Source organism: Chrysemys picta, chromosome 11 (assembly GCF_011386835.1).
Source record: "Chrysemys picta bellii isolate R12L10 chromosome 11, ASM1138683v2, whole genome shotgun sequence".
Lineage (NCBI taxonomy): Eukaryota > Metazoa > Chordata > Testudines > Emydidae > Chrysemys > Chrysemys picta.
The window spans coordinates 67,875,219-67,892,552 of record NC_088801.1 but is presented as its reverse complement, the minus strand read 5'-3'; the positions used below and the strand labels follow the sequence as shown (position 1 = coordinate 67,892,552).

The window sequence follows — 17,334 nt, the reverse complement described above, 5'->3', positions numbered from 1 at the left end:
GTTTTTTAAGAACTGGAGACTGATTGAAAAACCTCAGGAATAGGTACGGTAACTCAGAAGCAGGTGCAATACCTGCTACTGCCTTTAATTTGTTTGAAATGGACCACATTTAAAGTTGATTATGTCCTTTTAAATCTAAGTGCTGTAATAATACTAAGTAGACTATTGTAGACAATAATTTCCAGGCTTTTTCAAATGAAATTCACAGCTGACAGCTTAAATGTATTTCAGACAAATATAAAAGCCTCATAACTACTTAAAATATTGAATTTAGAAATACAAGAATTGACCATGATCACAGCAATCTTTCCCAAATATTAATGTTGAATGTAAAATTGTTTCCAGTGTCCTACAAATATTGCTTTTTACAGAGCTCAGTCTTGTTTTAGTTATGAGATTGGAGCTTAACTCTTCTTGGATGTTTTATCTTACAAATATATGTGCTGAGCCACCATGCTCATTACTCTCTAAATGATCTGCTAGTGAGGAAATTAATTTTAAAGAAATCAGAGGTGATTGTTTTCTTTAAAGTTTCAGTCAGAGCATTCACAATTACTATAAGCTCTCTAATTCTTTGTCATCCTCTTTCTCCACTTAATATAAGTTATAAATAAGATGTGGGAAAGCAATAAGAGCGGGGGGTGGAATTGCGTTGTTTAACAATCAAGTCGTTCACTCATTAGATCAAGGTATTGGGTTCTTTTGTTTGACTTGCAATATAGTAAAATCACTTGGAGCTTTAGAAAGTAGAGAGGGAGTCAAATTCTGTAAACTTAATCCCCTGGTCTCAGCTTCAGTCTTTCATGTGATACTCTAATTCTCACTGTACTTTATTTTTTCCATCCTGGCACTTAATATCTCCATTAACTTTAACTCACTGGTTATTATAAGGAAACTGCAAAATATCTTTAATAGAAGTAGAAAAGGGAGAAATTTTATAAAATAATGAAAGGGATGCTGGCTGCTTATCTTAACCATCTGTCAGCACTAGCATTTGATACAATTGATATTAGGACTTGAAAAAAATCCACTTGCCCATGCCAAATGGGAAGCTTTTCTGGGGAAGTGCCATCAGCATCTGCAGAATCTAAGGTTTCATTAAAAAAAGGGGGGGGAGGGGAGCTGGGGCTGGGGGTGATGACTGTGAAAATATCCTTCTCCACGTAAACCAATGCAATGCTATCTTTTAGATTTGCGGATAGGTGGCTCCAGTGCCTTTCATGCTGCTGTGCTTCTTGGAGCTTTCCCAACCTGCAGCATAGTGAAGGCTAACCGGAACCATGTAATTTTTCATTGCTGCTATTCATAACCTTGATAATCAGCTTAAAATGGCCTTCCCTTGGTTTGTCTCCAGCAGATAATTGTCCCCCCACACCCTGTGATGGTGTCCTTCCTGTACACAAACTAGTTATTTCGTTGGGGTGCTATTCGCTCATTAACAATACCCCCCCCACCACCATTAATTTACTATATCAGCTTTAGCTAGCTAACGTCTTTTCCTGTCTCAAACATATGAACATCAGGCGGTATTCTCCCAAGTAGGAGAATCCCAAGTCTTACCAATAAATTTGTTGGGCAGAGGCCTATACTCTAAATTGATCAAGGTCAGAGAAGTCCAACTCAGTGAGTTATATAAAATTACTCATAAAAGTCAGAAAAAGCGAGAGAGACTGAATCCGTCCAGACTAAAAGGTCTACTCATGTCACCCAAAGATTATTAAGATCATAACTAGTAAACAAAGGACATTAATGGCCAAAAATGGGTGGGTTGGAAACAAGGTCTAATTGTTGGACAAAATAGTGAGGGGATGGGCTATTCTGTCCATTAACCCCTGGGTCCTTTTGAAAGACTTCTGGGGGATCTAAAGCTGGCAAATGGGTGGGCTGTAAAGAGAGCGTTACCAATTGTTGCTGTTACCCCGTCATCTGTTGGGACCCAAGAATCCATCATGACACAATTGGATGTCTACTGTCTGCTCCTGAGAAATGTCCTAAACTGACCAGGCAGGGCCAGAGAGAGGGACCCAGATGACATTGCCACCTCCATGAGCTTTGGCTAAATCCTGCGCATCACCCGGAACATGAGATTTGGGTTTCTGCTGTCAGCCCCCCCCCCCCCCCCCCCATGCCAGGTTCCTTCCTTCTCCATCTTTTCTTATCTCTCTTGCCTTTTGTTTAATAATTCTGGGTAAGCCACCCAAGAAAGAGATTCACAACACTGCTGTGAGCCCGCAACCAGAGAGGCAATTCTAAGTAATGTCATAAACAGCCTAATGCAGAGATGCTGATACAAGTTTACCAGGTCTCAGAATGGCTGGTAAGACTGTGTGCTGCACATGTTTCTCCACAGCAGGGTTGCAGGTAAGCATGAACACCACAGAAACTGCATTTGCTATCTTTGTGATTCTTTTCTATACCCTTTTGTGGCTATTTGTCTTTTTTGTCGAAAGGAAGCAGAATCGGATTTCAACATCAGCTCCAGTCCATCTCAACTAACTTTTTTCTCTCTTCCCCAGATAACTATCCCCAGTTGTTACCATATTTAATACTATCTAAAATAGTGTCGTACAAGGTTTTCCTCATTTAAAAAAAACAAAACTGTATACAACTAAAAGGAATAAGAAATATTGTTAACATGAAATTCTTACTTAGTACTTTAAATTCAAATGCTTTAAATGTTTTTCCTTTTTTCTGTATCTTTAATAAAAGATTATTAAGGATAGTCCTATGGGACAAAACAGGCTGAGGTGGCTATACTCGAAGCCCCAAACCATGTTTCAATGTTTAGTCTTGTGTAGTGACAGGGTCATATTAACACTTTTGGGGGGAGAGATGGCTCAGTGGTTTGAACAGTGGCCTGCTAAACTCAGGGTTATGAGTTCAATCCTTGAGGGGGCCATTTGGGGATTTAGTTAGAGATTGGTCCTGCTTTGAGCAGGGGATTAGACTAGATGACCTTCTGAGGTCCCTTCTAACCCTGATATTCTATGACTCTTTGGGCCCATTTTTTCCATTAACCTTAACATATCAAGCTCTTGCTAGCGTAAGCTCAAACAGGCACAACGTATTTTAGTGGTATCGTACCTCAGTGCAAATATTGTGTGGTAGAGGGATTGATGACTTATCGTAGAGTCACAAAAACATGTAGAATAAAGCAAATAATTTTGTATCTGATCATGAGAAATTTAACTTACTTTAAAATAAAAGCCAAAGCAAGTTTTCTGAGCTTTTTAGTTAAGTGAGTACTAGATGGTGCTCTTGAAACAAAAACTATGTATAGATGGAGACTCCTGTTGTGTTTTCTTTGTAGCAGGTGAAAACTGTCAAAGAACATTAAATTACCACTTATCTTCCTGATTCCTTCCAAATGAGGATGGACGATACATAGAATCAGATCCTCAATTGGGGCTCAATTCTGCCAGGTGCTGAGCACTCTTGCCCTGACCCAGCAAAATGCTTAAGGCACTGGCTTACCTGTTAAGCATGTGAATTATCCCATTGAAATCAATGCTTAAAGTTAATTTTGTTTTTAAGTGTATCGTTGGAGCACTGTCGGGAACTTGGAACTTAGCAAGATTGAATCCCTAGTAGATGCCAGTTGAAGATCTGTTCCCCCCCCCTATTTTTTCCTCGCATGTTTCTTTTTTCAATGAGTATTCACTGTCAAGTAGTTGAATGCATTCTCAGAACCTCTTAAAAGTTCAGGGGGCAGAAGACATAAACTTCCATGAGTCTAGTAACATGCCCTGCGGCTGTAAATTTAAACTTTAATTTCTGGCTATATTTTCTCTGTCAGTTTCTAGGCCACAAACAGCTTTCTTAATGCATCACTTCTAATCCTGATTGACAGTAGCTGTTCAGTCATTGTGCATGTGTGTAATCGAAATGAAAGCTCCTCTCCTATTCCCTTCACTTTTATTGTGAATTGCAAGTGGTAAAAAGAGAAGTTCCATTTACAGCCTAGGTAACAAAATGGATTTTTTCTCATTTTCAGGGAAAAAATCCCACTCATTTCTCAATTTACAATAGAGCTATAGTTTTCTAGTTTTACTCTAACCCTTTTTCATTCTGTACATGTTAACAGTACTTCTAGTTGTCAACAGCCGCGCAATTTTATTGTAATAAAAATTAAACTAGCATTTTATGGATTGGTAATATGAATGTTAACATTCTGAGCAGTTAACATCCTAGTGCCCACACCAGATTTGAATTATTTGCTTTCTTTTTGCTCTACGGGAACAGTGCAAAAATATCAACTACTGTTATATATGTTTGCAAACTTAATAATTTTAAAAAAGAAGCTCAAATATCACTTACCCGAGGCAATTCTTTTTATCCATGGGAAAAGCTCTGTTGTACTGCTCACTGTCTCCCATGCTTGTGAATATTTTCTCTTTGTACATGGTTTCCACTTGTGTCTCTTTCCTTGAGACTAAAACATATTCTAACTAGAATAGTATATTCTTTAATTGCTTAAAATGTAACATTTTGCTGGGGGCGTCTAGGTTGTGATTATAATGCATGGAACATATCTCTTGGTTATATAAATTCAGTTGACTGATATAAAGTTAGAGCTTTTCAGCATTTTATGTGAATGTTGAGTTAATATTTCTTTTATCAGTTGCTGGTTATTTTTCTGCTGAACAGAGTCTTGTAAGAGTTTTCTTTGGTTGTAAAGAATGAGGATTAATGCTATTCTACATGGTCACAGAAATGTTCCTTGATATCATAGAACAGGTTTGACGCTCTCCTTCATTTGGTTTAATACTGTCCTCAAGTTTGGGCCTCATATTTGTTGTTCTTAAAGAGAGAGGTGAATTCTAAGGTATGTAGTGTGGTAGTGGAATAATGATCAGGATCTCTTTCAGTTAATATACCTGATGGCACAAGAATTACGGCTAGTGCATTGTGATTCAGGTATTAACTCCTTGCACAGCTTTTTCTTGAGAGAGAGAGCTGCTGGTTTTTAACCTTTTTGGGTTCCCTTATCCTGTTTTCAGTAGATCTGCACTTGAAGCCTTCCTTGTTTCAGCTTTCGCCATGAGAGCAGGAGATTTCATCTCACCTATTCTGTTTGATTCCATATTGTCTCTATATAAGTTTGCAGTTCTGTCTTCCACTTCCAATTATTTTTCTCTCCTTTCTTTGCCATCTGTGTAGCCTTAGGTTCTTGGCACATGGAGTTCTTACTTCTCCCTTGTGGTTTTTCCTACCTTGTCTCTCCTATATGTCCCCCCTCCTTTCTTTCTCCTCTTGCCTGGTTTTTCCCTCTTCCCATCTTGGGATTTGTAGCTGGCAGTACAAATTTTGCTAAGGACAGTTCTAATAAGACTTCCCTGGGGACTGCACCTTGACACAGTGGAACGCCTTATGTGTTCCACTGACCGAGAACTATGCTGGTGGGAGTTTTAACTCCTGGTAGGGCCATCAAGCTGGACAAGTGAAAAGATAGGGACCAAAAGAACAGCAGTCAACTGGTCCTCCAGGTTGGGGTTGAGTGATAGGCCAATAACCTATTTGCATAAAAATATTAAGTGATAGAAACACAACAAAGTAGGCATTCCAGCGAACAGCGTTATAGACAGGGGTGAAGGAGCCTTGTTCATGCTCTAAGTAATGTCTGACAGCACAGGTTCAGGATTCTAATAAGCAGGGAGTCTGAGAGCTGTTAAGTTCCCAACTTTAACCAATTTTGTGGATATTCTGGTGAATTGTAGGTTATATTCTTCTAGGCTCCTCCTTCTACTCCCCATAATTTCTGTCTCGATCATTCCCCTTTCCTTCCTGTATGGCTTCCACCTCTATGCCTTAGCAAAACTTGAATATCTTGTAGTGTTCTGCCAGAATGGAAATGAAATTATGATGGTAGCATAGCAGCCAATGATATAAGGGTATAATACTTTCTCTTTGCTTTTTCTTTCAGTATTTTAGTCATGCAAGTTGGATGTTTCTAAGACTGGCACATAAATCGGGTTCACTTGTGCATATTTCTGGCTAGTCATTTAGATTAGTTTGACACAGTTTTTGGTTTGAAGGACATGTAATTTTTGGGTAAATGTACCTGGTCTTAATCCTTGCAGTCAGTCTTAGCCAATAGATTGCAGTCTGCATACACTTGTCCAGTTATGTATTCTGAATTATTTATAGTGCGTCAGATGTGCCTTATTCAGTCTGCCCCTGACTTAAATTAAGCTTTTAGGTGTTTCTGACTAAACTATACTAATAAACAGTGTTGTTTTCGAAAGAGTAAAAGTTTGTAGGTTGACATTGTCTAAATGAAAGTCTTGGTTTAATTGCAATCAAAATGATGCAGCTTATTACTGTTCTCTCCCATTTATTTTAATTTGTTCTATCTATCCTTCCTAAGAAGTTTAGCAATGATTTTTTTTCCCTTCTAGGGTGATGTATCAGCCGTTGAACACTTACTGAAAAATGGAGCAGACCCCAATGTTAAAGACCATGCTGGATGGACGCCATTGGTGGGTATCAACATTTTTATGATATTTCCATTTTTTTCCTCCACACTTCCATTTTTTACAGTTTGTTCTTTCCCATCCCTATCTTTATTGTATCCAAAACATAAAGAAGACAGTTATGAGAAATAGACTTCCTGATGACAATGTGAGAATGCTCTTCCTTTAGAATCATCCCACCTCTCCTCAAGTGTCATTGTTCTCTCTCACTTTTACTATCATATTCAGGATAATCTTCACCTATGATTTCTTAAGTGTGGAAAATTATCTCTTTCCAGGTTCGTGTGCAAGCACAGTTTCTTGTGCATCTTGTAAACTGTTAATGCCATTAGAGCTGTAGTTCCCACCATTTTGGGTGCACATTAGACAGTGGAATTTGAACTTTGGTTAGATATATTTTTGTATTATCGCATGCTTGAATTTCATTAAAAAATGATAGCTAGTGAGTGCTAATCCCTTTTCATCCTCTGCCTTTTTCTCCCAAAGAGCGTGTTTGACCCTAGTCGACATAAAGGAATGCCTTCCAAGTTAGTCTTATTTGCACACCAGGTGGTCTCTGTTCAGTTCCTCTGTGCTCTTTATCAATGCCATGTTTGAAAAGATAATTACTCATGATGGCCATTGTATTGTCAAAATTGAATAGTGTCTCCATATCCTGCTGCCATTCTGAGAGAGGCTATGAAAGTGAATGCATTAACTCATGGTAACAAACCTCCATTTAAAAGAAAAAATTCTGTGCTTTCATTAGAATTTTATGTCTTTCTTTCCTGTGTGCTTCTTGTCAACATCACCGGCTAGCACGAGGCTTGTAATCATGGGCACAAGAAGGTGGTGAAGCTATTGCTACAGCACAGGGCACTGGTGAACACTACTGGGTATCAGAATGACTCACCGCTTCATGATGCTGCCAAGAATGGGCATGTGAGCATTGTTGAGCTGTTGCTCTCACATGGAGCCTCCCGGGATGCAGTGTGAGTAAATGTGTAATATTATTTTGTAATTGACTTTTTTATTTCCAAATTGATGTTGCTCTTGAAAGTACAGGATGTAACATTGAGTAAATTTGAACCAAAGCTCTTAATAGAATACATATGATTTTATTCAGTGGGAGTTTCTTTTTGTGTTCAATTACACAATGCCCTTACCTTCCCCTTTCTAACTTGGATGTTATCTTTTTTGCTTAGGCTTCAGGATTGTCCTAAGCTTTTCTTTATGAAGTTTGGAATAAATCACGAAGTTTGAGCTTTTAAAAAAAATTAGTAAACAACAACAAAAAATCTGAGTGCATAATGAAAATTATTACTGATATTTTTAAAAAGTACTTCCATTTTAGCTATTTATATTTCTGGTGAGTTTGCTCCATTGAAACACATGTAGCAAACATCTGGGGGGAGGGATAGCTCAGTGGTTTGGGCATTGGCCTGCTAAACCCAGGGTTGTGAGTTCAATCCTTGAGAGGGCCACTTAGGGATCTGGGGCAAAATCAGTACTTGGTCCTGCTCGTGAAGGCAGGGGGCTGGACTCAATGACCTTTCAAGGTCCCTTCCAGTTCTAGGAGATAGGATATCTCCATTATTTTATTTTTTTTATTTATTTTATTGTAAAGTGACTGATACTGTCTCAAACACACAATAATTATTCATGGATTTATCTTTCTGATTGTCATCATATCAGTTGAATGAGATGCTGGGTTGATCATGTCATGCTACAGTGGCAGTAGCATTGCTATTTGTATCAGCAGATATTGTATAAAATCTGTAAATGGCATGTGCACATTACATGCTTGTAGTATGTAGCCTTGTTCATATCTGACTTGTTTGCTGAAGTATGTACCTCCTTGGCTATAGTGTCAAGTGGGGATAAGGAAGCTTTAATAAATTAGCTAGCTTCAAATGTTGTAAACATATTGAAATTCTGTTACAGAATGGAGGTATTCGATCAGAAAATACTTCTAGTTTACATGAAATGTCAGAATAGAAAAATAAATCAGAAAAGTAAAAAAGGAATCCTTCCCTTGGCCCAGGCAGCATATTTAAAAAAAAAAAAAAAATAGGGTAGTACATCTGCTTCCTAAGGTATCAGCTTTCCAAGAAAAAACGTTCACCAGTTGGGTATTGGTAGCTGCCTGTATGGTTTTTACAACTCTCCTGGGCTTCTGAAAATATTACACAAACAACCAATTTTGGTATAAACCTTTTTGATAGCAGTCAAAAGACTGGAAAAATTGTACAGTAGAACTTTAAATTGGCAATACTAGAATTTTCAGGTCTCTCTTCTTATTAGCCCACCGTTTCTGCTAGATTTGCTATCAGAAACTGAAATGAAGCTGAGAGAACTTTTTTTTTTCAGTTAGCCATACTGGCAAATATATGACCACCTTTGGTCAAAAAGTCTCCTACTCATTTCAAATCAAGAAAATAGATTGAAGTCCAGTTCCATTCACAATGTGAACTGACAAGACCTAGTCTAATGTGGATATAAGCAATTTTCTAATATTTATTGTAGCAACAATAATATCTGAAACAGTGTGATATGGGGTATCCAAGACTACATCCCCTCTAAAATCAAATATGTTTTAGGAGTCTGGCTACAGGTGGTATCAGCATACTGCCATTAGTGGTACAGAAAAGGGTTCTGTTTGAATTTTTAAATGGGCAATGTTAATAACGGCGAGGCGCTATGACTTCATCATTTGCAGGATATACAAAATTAATTTATAGTTTCTTAAGTGGTTTCATAAATAGGTACCTAGCAAGAATTTTTAAATGTACCTTGCCAAAGGCTTCTGTAAAGCGAGTGATGTCTGAGAATAATGATAATGCTAGATAATTCTCATGGAGTAATTTCTACTGTGATTTATTTAAGCTTTATTAAAATTTTCTGGGTACAAATTTAGCATTCTTTGTGTTTCATCTCTTGCAAATGGACCTGCAAGTGACATGGGAAGTATTTAGTGTTTTGCTACTTGGTAAGTGCCACAAAAATATTTTATTTTCCTGATCTGTTTGTTTTCCTTCTGTATCTGTTGCTGAGATGCTATTGTGTAATACACTACTGTAGTAGTTGCAGAATTACATCAAAGATCTTTTCTTCCCATTTGGTAAAAGCAATTTGTCCTCTTACTCCAGTAGATGAAGTTATTCCCATGTTGTAACATATAGAAGAATGCCACCCCTTCTACAATGTCAGGAGTAAGTCTTCAATGTAATAGCACAATGTAAGAGCTAGGTATTTTTCATCCGTAAATCCCAACATGCTTTACAAAGGAGGCAAGTATTATTAGTACTATTTTACAGATGTGGAAACTGAGGCACGGAGAAAAGCTGACATTAAAGTGTAAACAAAACTTCTAAGTCGTAGAGATACTTCTTTCATAATGCTTGCTCTTACTCCCAGTGCGACAGCGCCCCACGATGAGACTCCTGCAGTTCCCTCTGCCTCACAGCTTTTCATTCTTCTCTTCGCCATCCCTTGCTTCAATTTATTTTCAGTGAAAGCATGACATAACGTGACGTCACATAAATTCTGACTTTTCTAATTGCCTTTGCAGCAATAGTTGTGACCGATGTGGTAGTATAGAGGTTCAAAGCTCCTTATTGATCAAGGCAGGATGGTTTCTTAACACTGAGTTGATAATACCATTGTCTTTCAGGCTATTTATGTACATGGGATTTCTGTCACTATCAGCCAGGTTTTTAAAAGGGTAGAGATTGAGTAGTACTGAGTTTTGAGCAAGGTCTGAAGATTTACTAGCTGCTTAAGAGTCTACTAGAAGAATGCGCAACTTTAAATGGACGAAGTTTGTGGTCTTAGCCTGTACTGCTCAAACTGCTTTGCTGTTTTCTTCATCTCAGTTCATCTGGCTAATATTCCAGTTTTCTACTAATTTTTGTTCATCCCCAGCTCCCCAGGCTCTTGAGGAGCTTAAAACTTCTTATTAAAGCCCTCTTTGACATGGGATATAAGTGGTTCTTAATTAGCTGGTTAAACCTTTTAGAGCCATATAAAAGCCTGAATAATCAGTTTTTCCTGTATATCTCTCAGCTCACTAAATTTTGTCAACATGTTAAGGAAACTTACCTTAGTGAAGTCAGAGAATGTAGAGATAGAGTGAGAAAAGCCAAAAGCCGTGTAGAGTTGGACCTCGTGAGGGGAATTAAAAGCAATAGTAAGAGGTTTTACAGCCATATAAATAGGAAGAAGTAGGACCGCTGAAGACTATAGCCGGAGAGGAGATTAAAGATAATCTAGGCATGGCGCAATATCTCAACGAATATTTTGCGTCGGTGTTTAATGAGGCCAATGAAGGTATTAGGGATACTAGCACCGTGACAGAGGGGCAAACAGAATGGGGGATTACCGTATCCGAGGTAGAAACAAAGCTCGAACGCCTTAATGGGGCTACGTCGGGAGGACCGGACTATCTTCATCCGAGAATATTGAAGGAATTGGCGCGAGAAATAGCAGGCCCATTAGCGATAATATTTAATGAATCTGTAAACTCGGGGGTGGTTCCGTTAGACTGGAGAATAGCTAATGTGGTTCCTATTTTCAAGAAAGGGAAAAAAAGTGATCCGGGTAACTACAGGCCTGTTAGTTTAACATCTGTAGTGTGCAAGGTGCTGGAGAAAATTCTGAAAGAGAAACTAGTTGAGGACCTTGAGGTTAATGGCAAGTGCGATAAATTACAACATGGTTTTATGAAGGGCAGATCGTGCCAAACGAATCTGATCTCCTTCTTCGAGAAAGTAACGGACTTATTAGATAAGGGAAATGCGGTGGACCTAATATACCTGGATTTCAGTAAAGCGTTTGATACTGTACCCCATGAGGAATTATTGGTTAAGCTGGAAAAGATGGGGATCGATATGAAAATCCAGAGGTGGATAAGGAATTGGTTAATGGGGAGAATGCAGCGGGTCGTATTGAAGGGTGAACTGTCAGGTTGGAGGGAGGTTACCAGTGGAGTTCCTCAGGGTTCAGTTTTGGGACCCATTTTATTTAATCTATTTATAACTGACCTCGGAACCGATTGCAGGAGTGGACTGATAAAGTTTGCGGATGATACGAAGGTGGGAGGCGTTGCCAATTCGGAGGACGATAGGGATATTCTGCAGGGGGACTTGAATGAGCTTGTGAATTGGAGTATCAGAAATAGGATGAAATTTAATAGTGAAAAGTGTAAGGTGATGCATTTAGGGATGACTAACAACAATTTTAGTTACAAGCTGGGGATGCATTGGTTAGAAGTAACGGAAGAGGAGAAGGACCTAGGGGTTCTGGTAGACCGGAGGATGACTATGAGTCGACAATGTGACGTGGCGGTGAAAAAAGCCAATGCGGTCTTGGGATGCATTAGGCGAGGTATATCTAGTAGGGATAAGGAGGTGCTGCTTCCGTTATATAAGGCGCTGGTGAGACCTCATTTGGAGTACTGTGTGCAGTTCTGGTCTCCCATGTTTAAAAAAGATGAACTCAAATTGGAACGGGTGCAGAGAAGGGCCACTAGGATGATCAGAGGAATGGAAAACCTGTCATATGAAAGGAGACTAGAGGAGCTCGGGCTGTTTAGTCTGACAAAACGAAGGCTGAGGGGGAATATGATTGCTCTCTTTAAATATATCAGAGGGATAAATACAAGGGAGGGAGAGGAATTATTCCAGCTTAGTACTAATGTGGACACGAGAACGAATGGATATAAACTGGCAGTGGGGAAGTTTAGGCTTGAAATTAGACGAAGGTTTCTGACCGTCAGAGGGGTGAAATATTGGAACGGCCTTCCGAGGGAAACGGTGGGGGCGAGGGACCTGTCTGGTTTTAAGATTAAATTAGATACGTTTATGGAGGGAATGGTTTAATGGTAAAACATATTAGCTAAGGAATACCGAGCAATAGCAGGTAAATAGTATAATGGCTAACAAGGGTCAGGCTGGAGACTCTTGCCTACATGCTCGGGGTCTTACTGATCGCCATATTTGGGGTCGGGAAGGAATTTTCCTCCAGGGTAGATTGGCTGAGGCCTTGGAGGTTTTTCGCCTTCCTCCGCAGCATGGGGCAGGGATCGCTAGCAGGAGGGTTCTCTGCCAATTGAAGTCACCAAGACACAGGATTTGGGGACTTCATCAGCAGAGTCAAGGGAAGAATAGGGACGGTTTTGTGGCCTGCAGCATGCAGATGATCATAATGGTCCCTTCTGACCTTAAAGTCTATGAGTCTATGAGTGTTCAAACCGTATTTAGACGCCCTGTATAAATATATTCGTCATTAAGGAAAATGTGGCTTTTGCAGTCAAACACTTTTATGTTTACTGCAGAATTATCTAAACCAATACACCTCTACCCCGATATAATGCTGTCCTCGGGAGCCAAAAAATCTTACCGCGTTATATTGAACTTGCTTTGATCCGCTGGAGCGCTGCTTTACCACGTTATATCCGAATTCGTGTTATAGCGGGTCATGTTATATCGGGGTAGAGGTGTATTTTCTTTTTAACAGTGTGCCTTAGTAATTTGGGGTGTTAGTGTGTTGGAATAAAAGTGATGCCTGAGTTGAATTTAGGGTATTTCTACTTTTGAGAGCTGGAGCTTGAGAAGACATACCTGCACTAGCTTTGATCGAGCTAGTACAGTATGAATAGAGTGTAGCCATGGGGGCACAAGTGATTTGTACCTGACATCTTGCTAGCCACCCCAAGTATGTGTTTGCCCTTCTGCCACCGCTCGCGATACTACGACAACACTATTTAGCTCACTAGCTTGAACAGATCTAGTGCAGGTATGTCTTCTCCTGCTCGAAGTGTAGACCTAACCTTAGAGTGCTAGTTTGAAATAGTTCTATATGACACTTTATAAAAAGTGTACTGTAAAATATAGTAACCTAGTTTAATACTGGTATTTAGTATCTAATTTACTGTAGTGTCTAAGGATTCCAACTGAGATGAGACCCATTGTGTTAAATGCTGTACATATACATGGTAAGACCTGAAATCTTATGCTTTCTCTGCCCTGTCTGTTTAGATTGTAAAAGAGGAAGGAAGTCCTTTTATCCCCATTTGACAGATGGAGAACCGAGGCAAAGACTTTTATATAGATAGTCTTTGTGAATTTTTAAAATTTTACTTTTCCAACACCTTTAAACAGACATCTGATATACCGTATAAGTAAACTCCACATCTAGTACATCTCACCTCAAAGATACTGTCAGATTTTTATCTCTATGATTTAAGTATAGGAAATAGCTTTACTATAAAAGGGACGGTGTGTACATATTTTGTAGGATGAGAACCCAGATCAGAATTCTTTTTATTTTCCAGAAGACAAATCATAGGATTTAAATTTTCCTTGGCAATACTTTTTTGGAAATCTGCAAGATTTAGCAGTTAGGGTATTTTCTTTGCTGTTCAATTTTTTTCTGACTAAGAAAGATACGAACTGCATATGGAAAAATATTATATGGACCAGTGGACCTATTAATTGCCCGGCTGGTCTAGTTAATTTTTTTAAGTTAATCTCCTACACATTTATGTTTTCTTGTGCTTGTTCTCTTGAGTTCTGTCTTTTTTTCCTTGCTTCACAGCAAGCCAAGTGACTTGAAAAATTAGATCTGTGCATTTGCAATTTCACAGTTGTTCATAAATGCTTTCACTCAAATGGGCTATCTTGCCAGTTCCTCATGCACAATAAGTTTAGCATTAGTAAAAATTGTCTCATTGCCTTATTTCTTTTAGGTGTGTTTTAGCCTTCATCCAGTGGGCGCAAGTTTGAGTCTGAACAATCCCAGGCAAATGGGAATATTTATTTAGAGGTAGACGTGCCTCTAGGCGCAGATGTGAGCAAAGTATGGGCATATACTGCTCCATCTCATGAGTATCCCAGATCATATTGTGCCTCAGATACTCCTCAGACACAATTCCTTCCTTGCTTCTCCCTTCCTTGAGTGCTGCTGGAGGTATGTGTTTATTTGCTTGTTGCGCTATACCAGCAGCAAATCATAACCCTTCCCACTCCCAACCCAGCTTCGTTAGTGCTGGCTGATGCATTGGGGAGCACAGCCAAGGCTCTACTCACTTCCCCATCCACCTATGCCCAGGGGAAATAAACAGACCTGTCTGTTTGTGTACTCCCAGAGCCAAAGTCTATACAGCCAATGCCATGGTGTAAGAAGAGGGTTCTTACTGTTCACCATATAGCCCAAGTATGGACGGTGAATCAGTTACCCACAAGTGATTAGGAATTTTCCACATGGGGTAAACGGTAAAAATGTAGCACTGGGAGCTGATCTTTCTTTTTCCAAGAAGGTTCGGAAAGCAGGGGAAAAAATGTTTTACATTGGCCTGCTGAATACTAATATCATGGCTAAAGGTGTTAAAACGAGGCATTTAGATCATGTATTATTTATGTTGGATACACATGTGGATACAAAAATTTAGCATTTGATTGCCTAAATTGGAGACTACAAACCAAAAATCAGCCTTCTCAATGCTTTTGAAGCGCTCCTTAATTCTGCATATATATCTGCCTTATCATATATTCTTTCCTTTTCTCTGATTCCTTATTTCCTGACTAGCAGGTTGTCCTCTCCCCTCACTACACTTTACTGTATTGTTACTGTTACCCCATATGCTAGAACTGTATCTGTAGGCTTGGCAAAATTTGATGTTGATTATTTTTTAATTTCAATGGATATTATCAATGTTTATTGTAAAGCACTTTTTTCTCTTTTTATTGATTGTTGCCCTATACCAGCTTTAAAGTTTTCACAGTTGTGGGAAATGATAGGGGTCAGACAAAATTATTTAATGACAGTAGATGTTGAGATTCAGAAAATGAAAGCTTTATTACTCTTAAAACACAAATTATCAGCACCACATGTCAGAGTATGCGAAGTAAATATCCTTAAATCAAACTCAAAGGAGTTCTCAAGCAGTATTTTTCTTCGTTTGCCTATCTGTAAATTTCAATTATTAAAAATAGAAATTTTTGTTGGTTTATGTACAGTGAAATCAACATTTAATGATTAAAAAAAATTGAATCCTTCTAAGCCTCTGTTTCCATGACAGAGAAATATTCTCAATCCCTGTTGTGCCCTACCCAGAGGCTGAGCACTTGTTTAGCTTGAGGCCAATATCAAGCTCCACCTGTTGGGGTCAGCCATGTCACACTCGTCCCTCAATAACAAACATCCTGGAAATTTTACATTAATATCCCATTCGACTGACAGCAGTGAATGGACTCCCAATGCCCAGGAGTTCAGTAGTGTCACCCCATCAAACTCCAATGCTAAAGGTCATCAGCTGCTGTTGAGGAGCTCTCTTTGATTTTGTGGTCCTGCAGAATCCAGCACTGAAGGTCCTGAGGGGTCAGTTGCAGTATCATATGTTTCATCACTCTCCGTATTGGTTTAAGCATCAGGTTTGAGGTGCCTTCGAGGGTTTCTGTTCTCCAGCACAGTGATCCTTCCAGTATTAAATTTAGGTTCTCTTTAGCCTTGAGTGTTTTCACCTGCCGTCAGTACTTAGATAAGTAGCTGATAGACTTTTTGCCTCAAAGGATACATCTGGCTCGTGTAGACCTAAATTAACCTTGAAAGTCTACTTTTATTCATTCAAGAAGAGGCATTTATTGGAGCACTTCTGGACTCTGGATTAGCAAGAGCAGTACATCTGTCTTACCTAAAAAAGCTGGAGCCTCTAACTTCAGGATTCTATCAACAAAGAATAAGAGGATAAAGTTAAGGTCGAGGAGCCCTTTAGGCTTTAGTTAAGGTCGAGGAACCCTTTGTTTAAAAGGAGATTCTTCTATGTACTCTAAACTTTGCGTGCTTACATGGATCACCTCGAAATGTGTGCCTTGGTGAGGGTGATCTAAATTTGGAATTATTTGAGCAAAAGGTCCCCAAGATACAGTCTCTTGCCCTCTCACCCCCAAAAAAGCTTTTCTCAGGGTTGATTTTACGTACACTTTTTTTCTGGGCATACTTGGGAAATCAAACTATGGCTCTGATTGTGCCTAAGGGGTCTCAATCACTCAACACTTACCCCAGTTAGTAAATGGCAACCACTGACCTCTTGGGAAGGCAACACTGAAGATATTATTCAACAAAGTGTTAGGTTTGAGCTTAAGGTTTACGCACCAAACAGATCATACTTCACACATGTAGACAAAGTATGCAAGAGGGTTGCTACCCAGCCCATTTTCACATGACCTGGGTGGGTCAAGGGGCTGTGCTGTGGCCATTGAAGCGTAGCAACACCCAGGCATTATATGTTCAGAACCCACCCTTGGGAGGAATCTGGAAATGAAATGTCTGCATGTTGCTACAATCTGCCTTTGTCAAAGGGTTGGTTTTTGTTTTGGGGGGAAGTGGGCAGGGATGTAATCGGAATACAGCAGAACATTTAGAAATTGCTCAAGGTATATTCAAAAAGAAAATAAATTACACATGCAAATACTTGCTGGAGGAAGGGGAGAAGAGTGGAGTGCATAGGAGAGGGGTTGTGGGGCACAGGTCAAGGGATGGGACACTGGGAGTTGGTGGCAACGTGAGTAGAGGGTATTAGGGATGTGGGGAGCTGTCAAGCCCCCATTCCCTCCTGTGTCTGTGCTAGGATCTGGGGTCCTATGCAGTGGTCTGAGACCCTCTCCTTGCTCCCCATGTGTGTGCCAGGATCTTGGGAGGCCCTGAAGGTAACACAGATTTAAACCCGAGAGTACCAGGAAATACAAAGTTAAGGTACACACCATCCCTGTGTGGAGTGGGGGAGCTGTTGGGGCTGGAGTAGCCTGGAGGGAAGGTGGACTGAGCGGGCCAAGGGTATGGAAGAGGAGCCTTGACCAAAGCAGGAGAATAGGGAGTCTGTTGG

The 17,334-nt window shown here is 39.6% G+C and overlaps 1 protein-coding gene across 2 annotated transcripts in view; it reads left to right on the top strand.

Moving 5' to 3' along the window:
* Positions 1 to 17,334, top strand: part of BARD1 (BRCA1 associated RING domain 1) — a 67,655-nt gene that overhangs the window by 25,824 nt on the left and 24,497 nt on the right. For both annotated transcript variants that reach the window (XM_065562139.1, XM_065562138.1), the window contains 2 exons: positions 6,399 to 6,479; positions 7,272 to 7,444. In XM_065562139.1, the coding sequence (XP_065418211.1) occupies positions 6,399 to 6,479; positions 7,272 to 7,444 (254 nt within the window). The remainder of the gene's footprint in view (positions 1 to 6,398; positions 6,480 to 7,271; positions 7,445 to 17,334) is intronic.